This window comes from Cetorhinus maximus, chromosome 8 (assembly GCF_964194155.1).
Source record: "Cetorhinus maximus chromosome 8, sCetMax3.hap1.1, whole genome shotgun sequence".
Taxonomy (NCBI): Eukaryota; Metazoa; Chordata; class Chondrichthyes; order Lamniformes; family Cetorhinidae; genus Cetorhinus; species Cetorhinus maximus.
This window is the reverse complement of record NC_135886.1, coordinates 68,460,774-68,477,019: the sequence shown is the minus strand read 5'-3', so window position 1 is coordinate 68,477,019 and position 16,246 is coordinate 68,460,774. Positions and strand designations below refer to the sequence as shown.

At 45.3% G+C, this 16,246-nt stretch overlaps 1 protein-coding gene across 5 annotated transcripts in view; it reads right to left on the bottom strand.

The window, feature by feature from the left end:
- Positions 1–16,246, bottom strand: part of dlg3 (discs, large homolog 3 (Drosophila)) — a 693,738-nt gene that overhangs the window by 568,821 nt on the left and 108,671 nt on the right. For all 5 annotated transcript variants that reach the window (XM_078547000.1, XM_078546998.1, XM_078547010.1 and 2 more), the window contains exon 3: positions 5,002–5,138. In XM_078547000.1, coding sequence (XP_078403126.1) covers positions 5,002–5,138 — 137 coding nt within the window. The remainder of the gene's footprint in view (positions 1–5,001; positions 5,139–16,246) is intronic.

The following is a 16,246-nucleotide window of genomic DNA, read 5'->3' as shown; positions in this document are numbered from 1 at the left end:
ACAAAATAGGACAGAGTGTTTGTAAAGGGCTACGAATCTAACTTCAAGCACATCAGATAAAGGGATGACAATGAGAAAGGGGACGGGAAATATAGGACTGAAGGTGTTGTATCTGAATGCACGCAGTATACAAAATAAGGTAAATGAGCTTGTGGCGCAGATTGAAATTGGCAGGTATGATGTGGTGGGCATCACGGAGACATGGCTGCAAGGGGATCAGGACTGGGAGCTAAATATCCAAGGATATACATCCTATCGAAAAGATAGGCAGGTTGGCAGAGGGGGTGGGGTTGCTTTGTTAGTAAGAAATGAAATTAAATCGATAGCAAGAAATGATGTAGGGTCAGATGATGTAGAATCTGTGTGGGTAGAGTTGAGGAACCTCAAAGGTAAAAAAAACCATAATGGGAGTTATGTACAGGCCTCCGAACAGTAGTCAGGATGTGGAGCACAAGATACACCAGAAGATAGAAAAGGCATGTAAGAAAGGCAAGGTTACAGTGATCATGGGGGATTTCAATATGCAGGTAGACTGGGAAAATCAGGTTGGTAGTGGATCCCAAGAAAAGGAATTTGTGGAATGTCTACGAGATGGCTTTTTGGAGCAGCTTGTGGTGGAGCCCACTAGGGAATAGGCAATTCTAGATTTAGTGATGTGTAATGAGACAGATTTGATAAGGGAGCTTAAGGTGAAGGAACGCTTAGCAGGAAGTGACCATAATATGATAGAATTTACCCTGCAATTTGAGAGGAAAAAGCTGGAACCAGATGTAACGGTATTACAGTTGAATAAAGGCAACTACAGAGGCATGAGGGAGGAGCTGGCCAGAATTGACTGGGAGATGAGCCTAGCAGGAAAGACAGTGGAACAGCAATGGCAGGAGTTTCTGGGAGTAATTTGGGAGACACAGCAAAAATTCATCCCTAGGAAGAAGAAGCATACTAAAGGGAGGACGGGGCAACCATAGCTGACAAGGGAAGTCAAGGACAGCATAAAAGCTAAAGAGAAAGCATACAATGCGGCGAAGAGCAGTGGGAAACCAGGGGATTGGGAAGTCTACAAAGACCAACAGAGGACAACTAAAAAAGAAATAAGGAGGGAGAAGATTAAATATGAGGGTAAACTAGCCAGTAATATAAAAGAAGATTGCAAGAGTTTTTTTCGATATATAAAGGGTAAGAGAGAGGCAAAAGTGGACATTGGGCCACTGGAAGATGACGCTGGAGAAGTAGTAGTGGGGAACAAAGAAATGGCGGAGAAACTGAATAGGTACTTTGCATCAGTCTTCACAGTGGAAGACACGAGTGACATCCCCAAAGTTCAAGAGAGTCGGGGGGCAGAGGTGAGTATGGTGGCCATTACCAAGGAGAAGGTGCTAGGAAAACTGAAAGGTCTGAAGGTGGATAAATCACCTGGACCAGATGGATTACACCCTAGAGTTCTGAAGGAGATAGCTGAAGAGATAGTGGAGGCGTTAGTGGTGATCTTTCAGGAATCACTGGAGTCAGGGAGGGTCCCAGACGACTGGAAAATCGCTAATGTAACCCCCTGTTTAAGAAGGGAGTGAGGCAAAAGACGGGAAATTACAGGCCGATTAGCCTGACCTCGGTCGTTGGTAAGATTTTAGAGTCCATTATTAAGGATGAGATTTCAGAATACTTGGAAGTGCATGGTAAAATCGGGCAAAGTCAGCATGGTTTCATCAAGGGGAGGTCATGCCTGACAAATCTGTTAGAATTCTTTGAGGAGGTAATGAGTAGGTTAGACAAAGGAGAGCCAATGGATGTTATCTACCTGGACTTCCAGAAGGCCTTTGAAAAGATGCCGCACAGGAGGCTGCTCAGTAAGATACGAAGCCATGGTGTTAGAGGCAAGGTATTAGCATGGATAGAAGATTGGCTGGCTGGCAGGAGGCAGAGAGTGGGGATAAGAGGGTCCTTCTCAGAATAGTGGAGTTGCGCAGGGGTCAGTGTTGGGACCACAACTTTTCACTTTATACATTAATGATCTAGATGAAGGAACTGAGGGCACCCTGGCTAAGTTTGCAGATGATACAAAGATAGGTGGAGGGACAGGTAGTATTGAGGAGGCGGGGAGGATGCAGAAGGATTTGGACAGGTTAGGAGAATGGGCAAAGAAGTGGCAGATGGAATACAACGTGGGGAAGTGTGAGGTCATGCACTTTGGTAGGAAGAATAGAGGCATGGACTATTTTCTAAAAGGGGAGAGAATTCAGAAATCTGGAGTGCAAAGAGACTTGGGAATCCTAGTCCAGGATTCTGTTAAGGTTAACTTGCAGGTTGACGCGGTAGTTAGGATGGCAAATGCAATGTTGGCATTTATTTCGAGAGGATTAGAATATAAAAGCAGGGATGTGCTGCTGAGGCTTTATAAGGCTCTGGTCAGACCACATTTAGAATATTGTGAGCAATTTTGGGCCCCATATCTCAGGAAGGATGTGCTCGCCCTGGAGAGGATCCAGAGGAGGTTCACGAGAATGATCCCAGGAATGAAAGGCTTAACATATAGGAACGTTTGAGGACTCTGGGTCTATACTCGATGGAGTTTAGAAGGATGAGGGGGGATCTGATTGAAACTTACAGAATACTGAAAGGCCTGGATAGAGTGGACTTGGGGAAGATGTTTCCATTAGTAGGAGAGACTAGGACACGAGGACACAGCCTCAGAGTAAAGGGAAGACCTTTTAGAACAGAGATGAGGAGAAACTTCTTTAGCCAGAGAGTGGTGAATCTATGGAATTCATTGCCACAGAAGGCTGTGGAGGCCAGGTCATTGAGTGTATTTAAGACCGAGATAGATAGGTTCTTGATTGGTAAGGGGATCAAAGGTTACGAGGAGAAGGCGGGAGAATGGGGTTGAGAAACTTATCAGCCATGATTGAATGGTGGAGCAGACTCGATGGGCCGATTGGCCTAATTTCTGCTCCTATGTCTTATGGTCTAACCATGATCTTATTGAATGATAGAGCAGGCTCAAAGTGTTGAATGACCTACTCCTGCTCCTAAGTCTCATGTTGCTATTTAAACACTGCTGCCACTGTGCACTGATGGTGGAGGGAGTGAATGTTTAAGTTGGTGGATGGGGTGCTGACAAGCAGGCTGCTTTGTCCTGGATGGTGTTGAGCTTCTTGAGTGCTGCTGGAGCTGCACTCACCCAAGCAAGTAGCGGGTACTCCTTGCTTGTGCCTTGTCGATTTTGTGGACAGGCTTTGGGGAATCAAGAGGTGAGTTACTCACTGCAGAATTCCCAGCCTCTGAGATGCCCCTATTGTACTGATATGGCTGGTCCAAGGAAATTTCTGGTTAACGTTGATAGAGTCAAAAAGTCATAGAGGTCTACAGCATAGAAAAAGGCTCTTCGGCCCATGGAGTCTGCGCCGGTCAAACAATTACCTAACTATTCTAATTCCATTTTCCAGCACTAGGCCCATAGCCTTGTGTGCCCTGGCACTGGAAGAGCACATCCAAATACTTCTTAAATGTTATGAGGGTTTCTGCCTCTACCACCCTTTCAGGCAGTGAATTCCAGATTCCCACCACCCTCTGGGTGAAAAAAGTCTTCCTCACATCCTCTCTAAACCTCCTGCCCCTTACCTTAAATCTATGTCCCCTGGTTGTTGATCCCTCCACCAAGGGGAAAAGTTCCTTCCTGTCTACCCAATCTATGCCCCTCATAATTTTATACACCTCAATCATGTCCCCCCTCAATCTCCTCTGCTCCAAGGAAAATAACCCCAGTCTATCCAATCTCTCCTCATAACTAAAACTCTCCAGCCCAGACAACATCCTGGTAAATCTCCTCTGCACTCTCTCTAGTGCAATCACATCCTTCCTACAATGTGGATTCCAGAGCTGCATGCAACACCCTAGCTGTGGTCTAACCAGCGTTCTATACAGTTCCAAAACAACCTTTTATATTCCATGTCTTGGCTAATAAAGGCAAGTATCCCATACGCCTTTTTAACCACCTTATCTACCTGTCCCGCTATCTTAAGGGACCAGTGGACATGCACACCAAGGTCCCTCTGATCCTCGGTACTTCCCAGGGTCCTACCATTCATCGTGTATTCCCGTGCCTTGTTTGTCCTGCCCAAGTGCATCACCTCACACTTATCCGGATTAAATTCCATTTGCCACTGATCAGCCCATCTGACCAGCCCGTCTATATCCTCCTGTAATCTAAGGCTATCCTCCTCACGATTTACCACCCCACCAATTTTTGTGTCATCCGTTACTGATCAACCCTCCTACATTCAAGTCTAAATCGTTTATATATACCACAAACAGCAAGAGACCCAACACCGATCCCTGTGGAACCCCACTGGACATCCAGTCACAAAAACACCCCTCGACCATCACCCTCTGCGTCCTGCCACTCAGCCAATTCTGGATCCAATTTGCCAAATTGTCTTGGATCCCATGGGCTTGATGGTGGGCAATTCAACGATTGTAATGCTGTTGTATGTCAAGAAAGATAGTCATTGCCTGGTACGCGTGTGGCATGAATATTCATACACCAATTTTACTAGAATTTGATGCTGTGTTTGACAATAAAGATTGCACAGCTATTTCCCATTTTCCCCTCAAACCTCCTGTTTTTTTTGCATCTGCCAAGAGATTACGTAGCTGCTGGTGGGTGAATATTGTTCAGGATCACAATGCTTATTTGCACTATGGCCAAGGCTGGTCTTTTCCTGTCCGTCATTTTTAATATTTTTGTATGCATCATGGCAAACACACTGGATTCTGTGATTTATTTTTATTAAAAAATCTAGGTGGAAGCCTATTCCCTTTTTACATCACGTAAAGCTACAGCCATTTGATTTCTGATGAAGTGTTTATACCTGAAATTTTAATCTATCTGTTCTCTCCACAGATATTGACTGACCAGTTAAGTGTTTCCAGCGTTTTATGTCCTTGTTTCAGATTTTCAGCATTTGCAATATTATTGCTTTTTGTATAGCCAGTTGAGTCACTCACCTCTGGACTGAGAAGTTCAATGCTTGTAAAGGTTGATGTCCTCCCCACCTCAGCTGAAAACAGATTGCTTGCTACAAGGTTTTGATCAGGCGGTTTCAGTGCAGCAACTAAGGTCACTTCATAAAATTCCTGAATATCTTTAAAAAGAAAAACAGAAAATATAATTCATTAAAAAAAATTTAAAATCTTAAAGTCCAATGATCCCACTTAAAGGTTTTTGCATTAACTCCTTCCCACCCCCGAATAAGAGATACTCAAATAGATTTTCCTCCGTGGTTAATTTTGTGCTAAACTTGCACTAAAATTACATTCTGCCATTCAGTGTAGCTCCTTCCACACCAACTAAACTTTCCTCAGTGCACACTGATTACATGTTCATGGTGCGCTCCCAGTGCTATTTGCACCCGCTATGGACAACCTGCCCCTTGTGGGGGTGGGGGCGGGGCTGGTGCAATGGAGAAGGAAAATTCAGTGGTGCAGGAGCTAGAAAAGTAATTTTATTCTCTGTAACAATGTAGCTCACAGCATTCTGGATCGACAGATGAGGAGATGTGGGCACCAGCACTCCAGGACCAAAGGCTGCCTGTGATGCCTGTAGAGCTGCCATTTCTGTAACAATCCTCTTCAACCTGCTTTTGTTCTGTTTCAGAGCAGGAGAATATGGGGAGGCCTGGAGGACATTCCTTTGGTTTCCAAAGCCCAGTTCACTAGGTTAAGCTTTCTAAATAACTTTAGAAACTTTAACAACTCTTATCTTGACATTAAAGTATTTAAAATGTATTTAAATTAATTTAAAATGCACTTTAGAAATACTTGCAGCTTGCTTTGAATCCCTTTGGGCCATTAAGTCCATAATGCTGCTAGTCAATGCCTATTACCTAGGAGGTGCTATTTCCATTGGGTTGGAGGGGTGGGAAACAATCTACACCTCACTGTCATATGTGTGTGTGTGTGTGTCTGTGTTTGTTTGTTTGTTTTGGGGCAAGATCATGGCAATTACATAACACTGGCCCCAGCTTGGGAAAGGAAAGTCTTGTTGTGATGAAGATTTGATGGTGGGACCCTATGCAATTTTCCTCCTGCTAACACTCTGAATCTCCTGAAATTGGGAAGATTCCCAAAGGAAAATACAAGCTGTTTACTCATTTATAAAATTAGATTTTGGCACTTTCAGTTTTATACACCTTTGATCTTATACAACAGTCTATTTAGAAGTTCAAACGCAGTTACTTGGATCTTAGCAGTGGTTAATGCCTCAAACCCCCTTTCTAAGTCATCCTCCTCCCCAATGTCTAATATGCATTAATATGTTGGAAAACACTTGAAAAGAATAGACATCTGTTTTGGGATTGAGCCAAATGACTTCTTAGTACAAGACTGCAAATTAACCTGTATTGTTTTGCCTCCCCATTTTGGCTCTGTCTCTTTTCTGGGGAACATGTCCTGGATAATTGGGCTCATGCACAGATTATTCTCATTCACATCTCATGACTACTTTGGATTTAGCTTATCAATTTACCATATGTATGTTGTCTGATCGCGTTCTATTTACTACTACCTGAAAATAGGTTTGGTTTTCTTCAAACTTCAATCAGGGAGTTCCGTGTGGTCAACCAGTCACCTGATATTCCCTTTGACATGGTCTTTATTGTGCATTATTCAATTTAAGAATGTTAGCATCTTTGGCATGTTTCACACTCTATCCCTCATTCTCAAAGCACATTAGTAACTGCCTTACAATAACCCTTATGTTCTGAAGCTGAACTCGCCTACATTGCTTTGAAGATTAGAAATCATGACATGTAGAAGAAGATACTAGTCACCCATTTTGTGGGTAGAATTTCTGTCAGGCCTCTAGAGACTCAGTAAAATGTGAGGCACTTGTTAAAAGGAGATTTCATTAACTGCTGTAAGATGGTCTGCAACTGTCTCTAGGTTTTCTGAAGCCTTCCTGGAGGTCACTAGTGGAAAAGATAAGGGAAAGAGGGGACATTGTGTTTCCCAAAAGTCAGAATAAGGTCGTCAAGACCTACATACCCAAGATCAGGAGAGAGGTAGCAGAGGAGCATTACCTCTAGAACTTGTGTTCAATAGAGGAAACACTTATAAAAATCTGACAAGAGCAGTACAGGTGAGTGTGGCTCTCTATTTCTCCATTTCTGAGCAACAACTTGCTCAGCCTCCTCTCTAACACTCCAATCAATTCTCACTCCTGCAACATATCCAATCAAAGACACACTTTACCACCTCTCATTCTCACACCAAACACACATTCAACTCTTGCTTGATGCCTTCATAGCAACTGGCAATAGCATTCTGATACCAATTTCAGATAAGGAACGACTCAAGATTTGTTCCTCAGTTCACATTCCAGTTACTTGCTTTTCATTCAACACATCCACAACCTGCTTGCATCTTACTTTTCTTTCTCTCTCAGCACATATATCACATGCAGAAGCCCTAAGTACTTGGACTTTGCTTTACAAAGACCACTAGTCACCTCTCTCCTCCTCTTCAGGCCAAACAGCACAGACAAACAAAGGAGAGAAGTAAGACTAAGGAAGGACCGCCACACCAACCCCCGCCTCTCCCACCCCCAAACGATGACCCTCATTCATATGCACCCTGAGAATGGTGGTGTATTGGTAATGATACAAGACTAGTAATCCAGAGGCCCAGGACAGAGCCAGCAGAGACAGCCGCACAGTAGTATACAGTCAGGGTGGAGTTGACCTGGGAGTTCACAACATTGACGTCAGACCCCATGCAGTCTCATGGCATCAGGTCAAACATGGGCAAGGAAACCTTCTGCTTATTACCACTTACTGCCTCCCTCAGCTGATGAATCAGTGCTCCTTCATGTTAAGCAACACTTGGAAGAAGCACTGAGGGTAGCAACGGCACTGAATGTACATTGGACGTGGAACTTCAATACCCATCACCATGAGTGGCTCGGCAGTATGACTACTGACTGAACTGTCGAGTTCTGAAAGACATATCTACCAGACTGGGACTGCGACAGAGGCTGAGTGAACCAACTACAGTGAAAAACTGACTTGATCTCACTCTCACCAACCTACCTGTCACAGACGCATCTATCCATGAGAGTACTGGTGGGAGTGACCTTGAAGTCACAATTGAAGTGTTGCCTAATATAATATTGCCCTACTTGTGTTTCCTGCTGTGCATTCAAAAAGAGAACAATATCAAACAAAGGTGACAGGTCACAACAATTCAATGCTTGTTCCAGAAGAGGCTTATTTTCCTGTTCACACTGCTGGTTCGTAAGATCATTCAATAAAAACTTGTGATTGTTTGCACTGTTCTAAAACTTGCAGGTGCAACATGTACACAGATAGTGAAAAATAAGCATTGTACGGTGCTGAAATAGTAAGGCAAGTGATTTGGGGCGACTTGGATGGCAGTTACTAAGGGGCAGCTGTTGGCTCCTTTTCCTGACACATTATGCCAAACTATGTAAATCCATCATCTCCGACTTGAGAGAGAGAGAGAGAGAGAAGCCAGCGGAGTTAGGCAGAGAAGCAAAACAAAAGAGACAAAAGAAAAAGAAAGAGCTTGCATTTATGTAGCACCTTTTATACCTTAGGACTTTTGAAATTGCTTCACAATCAATTAAGTATTTTTGAATTGTAGTCACTTATAATGTAAATGATGCAAGATACTGCAACATTGAGACAACAAAGATAGATAAGGGAAAAGTCATATTCTCTGCTTTGCCATTTGTAATACTACAGGATATATATACATACTACTAATATATATTGGCTCAATCATCACTGTTGAATTGATGGCTGGCGAATTAGTATGTAGTAGTAGCAGTAATTATGGGCAGGATTTTTCTCTCGAGCCTGAAGCAGGTTTTGTGGCAGGCGGGACTGGAAAATGTGGGGAGAGGTCAAACATCTGAAACTTGCTGGCTGGAAAGCAGTTAGGAATTTTCCCCTCATCACCTTCATAGTGGACTGATGGCGGGTCAGGTTTTCTGCTGATCCATGGCGGCAACCCCATTTGCATGCATTACCATCTCATGAATGCTCATTAAAAACACCACTCACCAGAATCACATAGCCCCTCCCAATCTAGCATCACATCAGTCAAGATAGGTATCATGGGCTCCTAGATATGTGACTGTGTGCCTCAGCTGCAAGGCTGTATCAGCGAAAAGCTATTAATGAAGACCAGCTCTGTGGCTTGACACTGTCTTTCTGTGTGCGAGCGGGGGTCTACTATTTCTGCCCAGTGTTCACTGTCTCTTGCATCTATCATTCCCCAGGGAGAAGGAGGATTAAGTAATGGAGCCTGTGGTCAATGCTGGCCATATTGAGGACATTCCCTGCCAGTGGCTCTGAAGGTCACCGCCGCATTAAATTTTTTGGCCTGCAGATCGTTCCAGGGATCCACAGGGGATTTATGCGGCAGCTCACAGTTCTCAATGCATAAATGTGTCAAGGAGGTGACAGATGCCCTCTATCATAGGGATCATCATTATGTGAAGTTCACACTCGACGAAGCTAGCCAGGATGCTAGATCTCTGGGGTTTGCAGCTATCTCAGGCTTCCCTAAAGTACAGGGTGCAATCGATTGCACACATGTGGCATTGAGAGCTCCACAGTAACAGCCCCTAATGTTCATTAACAGGAAAGGCTTACACTCCATCAATGTTCAACTGGTGTGTGATCATCAGAAGCACATCATACATGTTTGTGCCAGGTTCCCTGGGAGTTGCCAAGGCTCATACATCTTGAGTCACTCTCAGGTGCCTTACATATTCGAAGAGCCTCAGTGAATACAGGATTGGCTGCTTGGGGTTAAGGGGTACCACTCAAACAATGACTCATGACACCACTGCATCATCTTCTGAGTCACTTGGAGCAGAGATACAATGAGATGCATAAGGCAACATAATCCATTATCGAGCAGACCACTGGCATCCTGAAGATGCACTTCCGATGCTTGAACCGCTCTGCAGTACTCTCCCGAGATGTGTCCTGAATCATCGTGGTGTGTTGCGCCCTTCACAACCTGGTACTTCAAATGGCGTTCCCTTGCCAGAGGGAGGCATGGAGGAGGCTGAGAGCTCCTCAGACGATGAAGAGCAGGATGGGCAGGAATATGAACTGGGAGATGAGTGTCTGCTTCCACGTGAGGATGCCTCGAAGAAACACGACATGAAAGGCATACCCATGACACACTGTTGGCCACACAATTCCAGGATGATTAAGGTACACATCCACATTCCTTCTGTTCCTTACTGCCATACCTGTGGACCAAAAGGCCTTTGCAACCAGTGACATCGAGAGCATTCTCAGCGTTCGGCCTTGCACCGTCAAACCTCATGATGCACTAGGCCCTATTCACTGGAAAGGCCAGGGCGACCCCTCCATTGGTGCACTCTGGGAAGTGATAGTTGTCACAACAGCACAGATGCTGTGTCAAAAGACTTGGTACAGTGGACACCACCTTTATGAGAAGCTTTTTGCTGACATTTTTGCGTGCATGTTTGGAGAGAGCACCATGGCTGCAGGTCTTGTGCTTTGGCACTACAAATGATGGCAGCCTTCTCATTTTGGAGGAACAATTACAGTTACCCCACCCAGGCTAGTGAGGGCACCTAACACTGTCTTGTAAGCAGTATGATTGCTAGTGCATTTTGCAAACACTTCCGTAAAGAGGTTCACATATCTCCCTGACACAACACAAGGGTGGAATAAGCCTCGTGAGTCAGCTACATGTCACATGAACGTGAAGCTTACAAAGGGAGGCGAACACTGATTGGGAGCATGGATCACCCTCGCAATGAGAGGGCACATAGATGCATATGCAGGATGCTTGCAAATGAGTACACCATTCTCATGAACAGCACATGTTTAACAAAGGTGCATGATATTTACAATTTACGATTAAACACCCGTGATCCAGAAGTGATTTTAAAGCTTCTTAATTTTTCTAACCCTACCGCTATATCTAGGTGTTTCCCCGGCATCCACAGCCGATGTGGAGGCAGCCTGCTGACTGAAATGACCTGTAGTTTTTGATGACTTTAGCAGCCATTCTCTAGAGGGTTGGGAGCTGGAGGGCCCTGGCCTGCTTTGGGTATCTTGCTGTGGGGCAGCCACTCCCTCCTTGGCCTATACAGCTGGAGGTGATAGGGTCACAGGCAGAGGGGACTGGGATTGATTGGACACTCTCAGAGTTATCTGGGATGGCCCTGGGATGTCCATCTGCTGGTCCTCCCCACTGTGGATGCCTGAGGGCCTCTGTCTGACTCTCTGAGGAGAAGGAGCACCTGGAGGGAGGTCAAGGTGTCCTGTCTCCCTCTCACCTAGTCATTGATGGATCTCATCAATGCCTATAGTGATGGAGTGCAGGTCCAAGCACAAATCCGGCAGGATCTGCTGGACCACACTCTTCTAGAGGACCATGCTCCTTCCCATGGAGACATCGAGGCACTTGCATGTCAGAGCCACAACATCAGACAGAACACGTATGCACTCCTCCATCGTTCAGTCTAGTCTGCTGACTGCCTCTTGCAACTCTACCTGATTTTCTGCCACTTGTCCTTGCATCTCCAGTATGTTTGACATGGTGGTTTCCTGAGGCGCATCATCAGACTCGGACTCAGCAAGTGGCTGTTCTCCAGCAGTCCTCCAAGTGCCTGAGACCTGGGCTCTTACTGCCTCCGACTGCTGTGGAGATGTGTCAGAGAATTCCCCAAAAATTGACCCCGAGTCTATTCTATGCACTGTGCAATTTTTATTTCACACCAGTGTACATGGTGCAACTACAAATTTTATTTATGAGCAAGCCATGGTTATTTTTTGATATTTTCTTTAGAACCTTACTTTGGACAATAGAAATTTCAGATACCTGGAAAAATATGGCAGATGAATTTTTTTTCAAAAGTACTTTTAGCAATTTACGAGGAGAAGATAACATACTAGCATCTAGTCGTCAAATCTGCAATTACACTTTGACCAGAGATGACTTACATAAGGCCTTTCCATTATAAATGTGAACACAAGAATTTATTTAATTGAGAAAGTAGACACAAAAACATGACAATCAAGATAACAAGGTGTAAGGTCTTGTACTTTTTTCAATGCTTAGCATATCCCCCATTCACACCTTCATAAATTAATAAATAATTGTCAACTACAGGTTGTCATTCAGACATAAAGGACCATATTCTTGCTCAATTGAGAGCAGTTTAAAAATGGCGGGTGGGACTTGATTCTGGGATTCCCACCCCTATTCCTGTTGCCGGCAATTTTTGCTGGCATGGGATAAGGGTGCAGGTAGTCTGCACGCAAGCAGCACTCCCACCCTTGCCAGTTCCATTGCAGGTGTAATCAGTCCAAACATCCACATCGCAATTTTATGCATTCAAAACTGAAGAAAACACTTTCTGGCACGGATTTTCACACCTGAGGCAGGTAGCGTGAATCGGGAAATTTCTCAGCTCGCCGCACCCGCCTTGGGAGAAACCCCCCTCCCATATGACAGGATCTTCCTTACATAGGGGGCAAGTGTCGGGTGGATTTGGGCCTGCCATCCCCAGACACTGACTGGAGGCAGCCTAGGCGGGCTGGTTAAAAGGCTGACCTCAGTTCTCTGGGGCTTTGCCCCAATTGTTTGCTCATGTTTTAGGCCCTCTATCCCTCACCATTCACACCCCCTCACTCCCCACCCCATCACTCCCCACCTGCTCCCAATGCCTCAGCCATGTGTGATAAAAGTATAATAATTTTCATAACATTTTTCCGGTTTATTGTGAAGTAGGTTTATGGGGGTGAGTATAGTTGGGTCTTTGTGTGACTTAATTACATTTGGAGTAAAGTAGACTGTAAGTTTGAAATCATGAAAAGAAGCTGGGTGCTTGACATGCTAATGAGTAAACATGGATGCTGGCTTAGCATGTAAGGTGTGAAGGGAATTTGTATTCTTAGGTAAATGAAGAGATTTGGATTTCAAATGGATCTTAGTCTGTTTATAACTAGCTAGATAAGCAAGGCTAAGGAACGTGTTTATTTTTCCCAAAGGTTACTGACGATATTGGCAACATGAAAGTTTTTATATTATGAGGAAGATACAGTTTCAAAGACATATGGAATAATAGAACTTACATATTAAAAAGAGAGAAACATATATAAAGGAGAATGAAATGTTATGTATCAGAAGCCATGTAAGATCTAACAGGAGTGTGTGAAATAGACTTAATGAAGCCTCCAGCATTTGTGCATAAGTTTGCTATATAACAAAATTGAAGTTGGGGAAAAGCCATTTGGAATTCCACTGTCCAGGATATTGTAGTAGCTTGCTGAGTTTGTTTTAAACCTAGAATCTATTTTGGACCATTGCCTTAAAGAGAATGTAACTGGGGTTCAGGTTAATTAGGAATTTTAGGACCTATTATAGTGGTAAGTAATTTGTAGTCTTATGTATATGCTTGAAATCTTTTATATTTTGTTAATAAATATTTAATTTTATTTTTAAAATCTCTGAAGGTCTTGGTGGACTTTTTACTTCTGAATTCAGTGCTTGGATCTCATAATAAATACAAATTGCAAAACCATTGTGATGGCGCAACCAAGTTTCCCTTGTGGATTTGGTCTGCCTGGCACACATCATTTGTCACGTCATAACACATGCCAACTCATGTCAACTCATGGCACCCACCTATTCCCAAGGGCCCCTCAAACCCTCCATGCGAATTCACACCCCCACCCACCACAATGGTCCCTCATACTCTCCATGGCAATCTAATGCCAACTCATGCCAACTTACCTACTACCATTGCCTCTTATAGCTCCCATCCCAATGAATGCCAACCCATATCAACCCACCCACCACTCTTTGCCCTTACACCCTCCTTTCCAACTCACCCAATATCCACCATGGACAAACCTAAGGAGCCAAGAAAAGAAATAAAGGTCTAAATATCTATTACAGCCTTCACTATAATAAAAAAATTCCCATTCATGAAAGCCTATTCAAAACATTTACATCTCCTCCAATACTTAACCCCTTATAAAAACACACTCAGATTCATAACCACACATCTAACACAGCTAATCCTTTAATAACCTCTTTTAACCATTAATTAAACAGTGAACTTAAAGCAACCACCTCCTCCCCTGCATACCCCACCCCCCCCACTGCGATAATTATAGACTGCGGAAAGCAGACAAAGCATTCATAAAGACCCCTTAGAGCAATGTCAAATGTCAACAAACAGCTATTATAACTGCCAGAATAGAGGGTGGGACTTTCTAGCCCCGCCCACCACCGGGATCATCTGGCCCCACTGAAAGTCAATGGGCTTTTGGCTGGGCCACCAAATTTCCCGCCGTGGGTCCTGCCATAACAGGGTCGGAAAATCCCGACCTGAGTTTTTTTTTAACCTCTCACTGACATAGGCAGGCTATTTTAGAAACATAGGGCAGAAATTTACATTCGTCGATCGGGCTGGCATGATCAACACGGCAGCGGGCGGGAGGTCAATTGCCGCTGGCAAAACGGGCCGTGCTGCAATTTTCCGTGGGCGGGCCAATTAAGGCCCGCATTGCGGCTTTGCGACTCCCATGGAGAACAGGAAAATAGTTGCGGGGGCGGGCAGCCTCAGACTGCCGGTTCCAATGGTAGACACAAACTCAGAACTCCAACACATGTCATATTGATGGTAATGACATGGTCCAAGGGGTGTCTCAAGATCTTTTGGGCAAGTCCCATCTGCTGGCATCGGCGCCGCACCTATTTGATCCTTCTTTCCATGGGCGCTCGGACCAGTGTGCTATTCAAAGTGATGGACGCCAAATGTGTCCAAGGGGACCATTGGGAGAGGGGTTTGGGACCAGGGGTCTGAGGACTCATCACTAGTAGTGTGGACAGGAGCCGCTGGAGGTCTCAGATGGCCCACTGTGGTTGGAGTGCGGCATGTGCGTGCAGAGTACATGAGCAACCTGCCCCAATAAATCCTCTTATGTGTTTTGTGGGCAAAAAGTAACCACAATGCCCGGGAGCGCCTGAGGACTGGTGGTGGGCGCGCCCTCCTCCAGTGCTTCACCCCATTCGAGGAGCAGGCCAGGGTGCTGGGCAGGAGGCAGGAAGCCAGGGTGGCGAGGCTGGGGTCCAGCGGGCAGGTATTTGAGGTTCACAGTCCCATCGACTCCTTGCGCCCACCATCTAAACCACTGATGGTTGCTGCAATCGTTAGTGCTGCAACAATGCTCATTCACTGACTGAGGCATTCTGACGCCTGGGTCATACAGGAGGGACCCTCGTCCCCTTGAGGAATAGCCTCTCCACCACCTTCCAAAGTCACCTTATCCCATTTGTGACCACTATCCCCATGGTCTCACATGCCATTGGATTGCCGCTGCACACCCAAAGACTTATTCCATTTTCTGGGGTTTGGGACCTCCTGCACCCTTTCAGCCAGTGCGCCCCACATTACTTTGTCCAGAAGGTCCTCAGCATCTCAGCTGTGAACCTCATGGCACTCAACTTAGATGAATGCCGCCAAGTTACTCATCCCTGCGCCAAGGGGAAACGTTGCATTCTGGCCACCCAGTCTATGCCCCTCCTTACAGAATGAAGGGCAATAATATGACGTCTCAATCTCCTGAGTTCGGCGGAAAATGACACAACTGTTAGAAATGTTCCCTCAGCCGCGCAACTATCCAGGCAACAATGCATCCACATCAGATACCTCTGCACTCTCCCCACTCCTCTGGTTCTTTACAAGCCATGTGCCATTCATGAGGCCATCTAACCAGCCTGTTTGCATGTGCGTTTAATGCTTGGGGCCCGTCTTGACTCATTTGGACCTCACTAATGTTCTTCTTTTAAGGGTCTTGAAGGGTGAGCAACTTGAGGCTGGGGGGCAAAGGGATGAAAGGTTGAACTGAATGTACGCTAACTGATCCACTCTCCTTGTTGTTAATTTCAGCATCACCACCAGAGCGACCCACACGTCCGCACCGCAGCCCCCCCTCCACACCTGAGGGGCAACATGTGCAACTTGCGGCACATCATTTCAGCCAGCCAGGCACCAGCGCAGACACACACACCTCGTTGGGGACTTTACTGTCGGCCAGTGTCCCGGGACACAGTGGAGAGGGCACATCACGATCGCTGGAGGAGATGGTAGAGGCAGAGAGTGCCGATGGCGCCAGCAGCTGGAGGGCTGCAGGGGACAAGGCACATGCTGAGTCCGGCACTAATG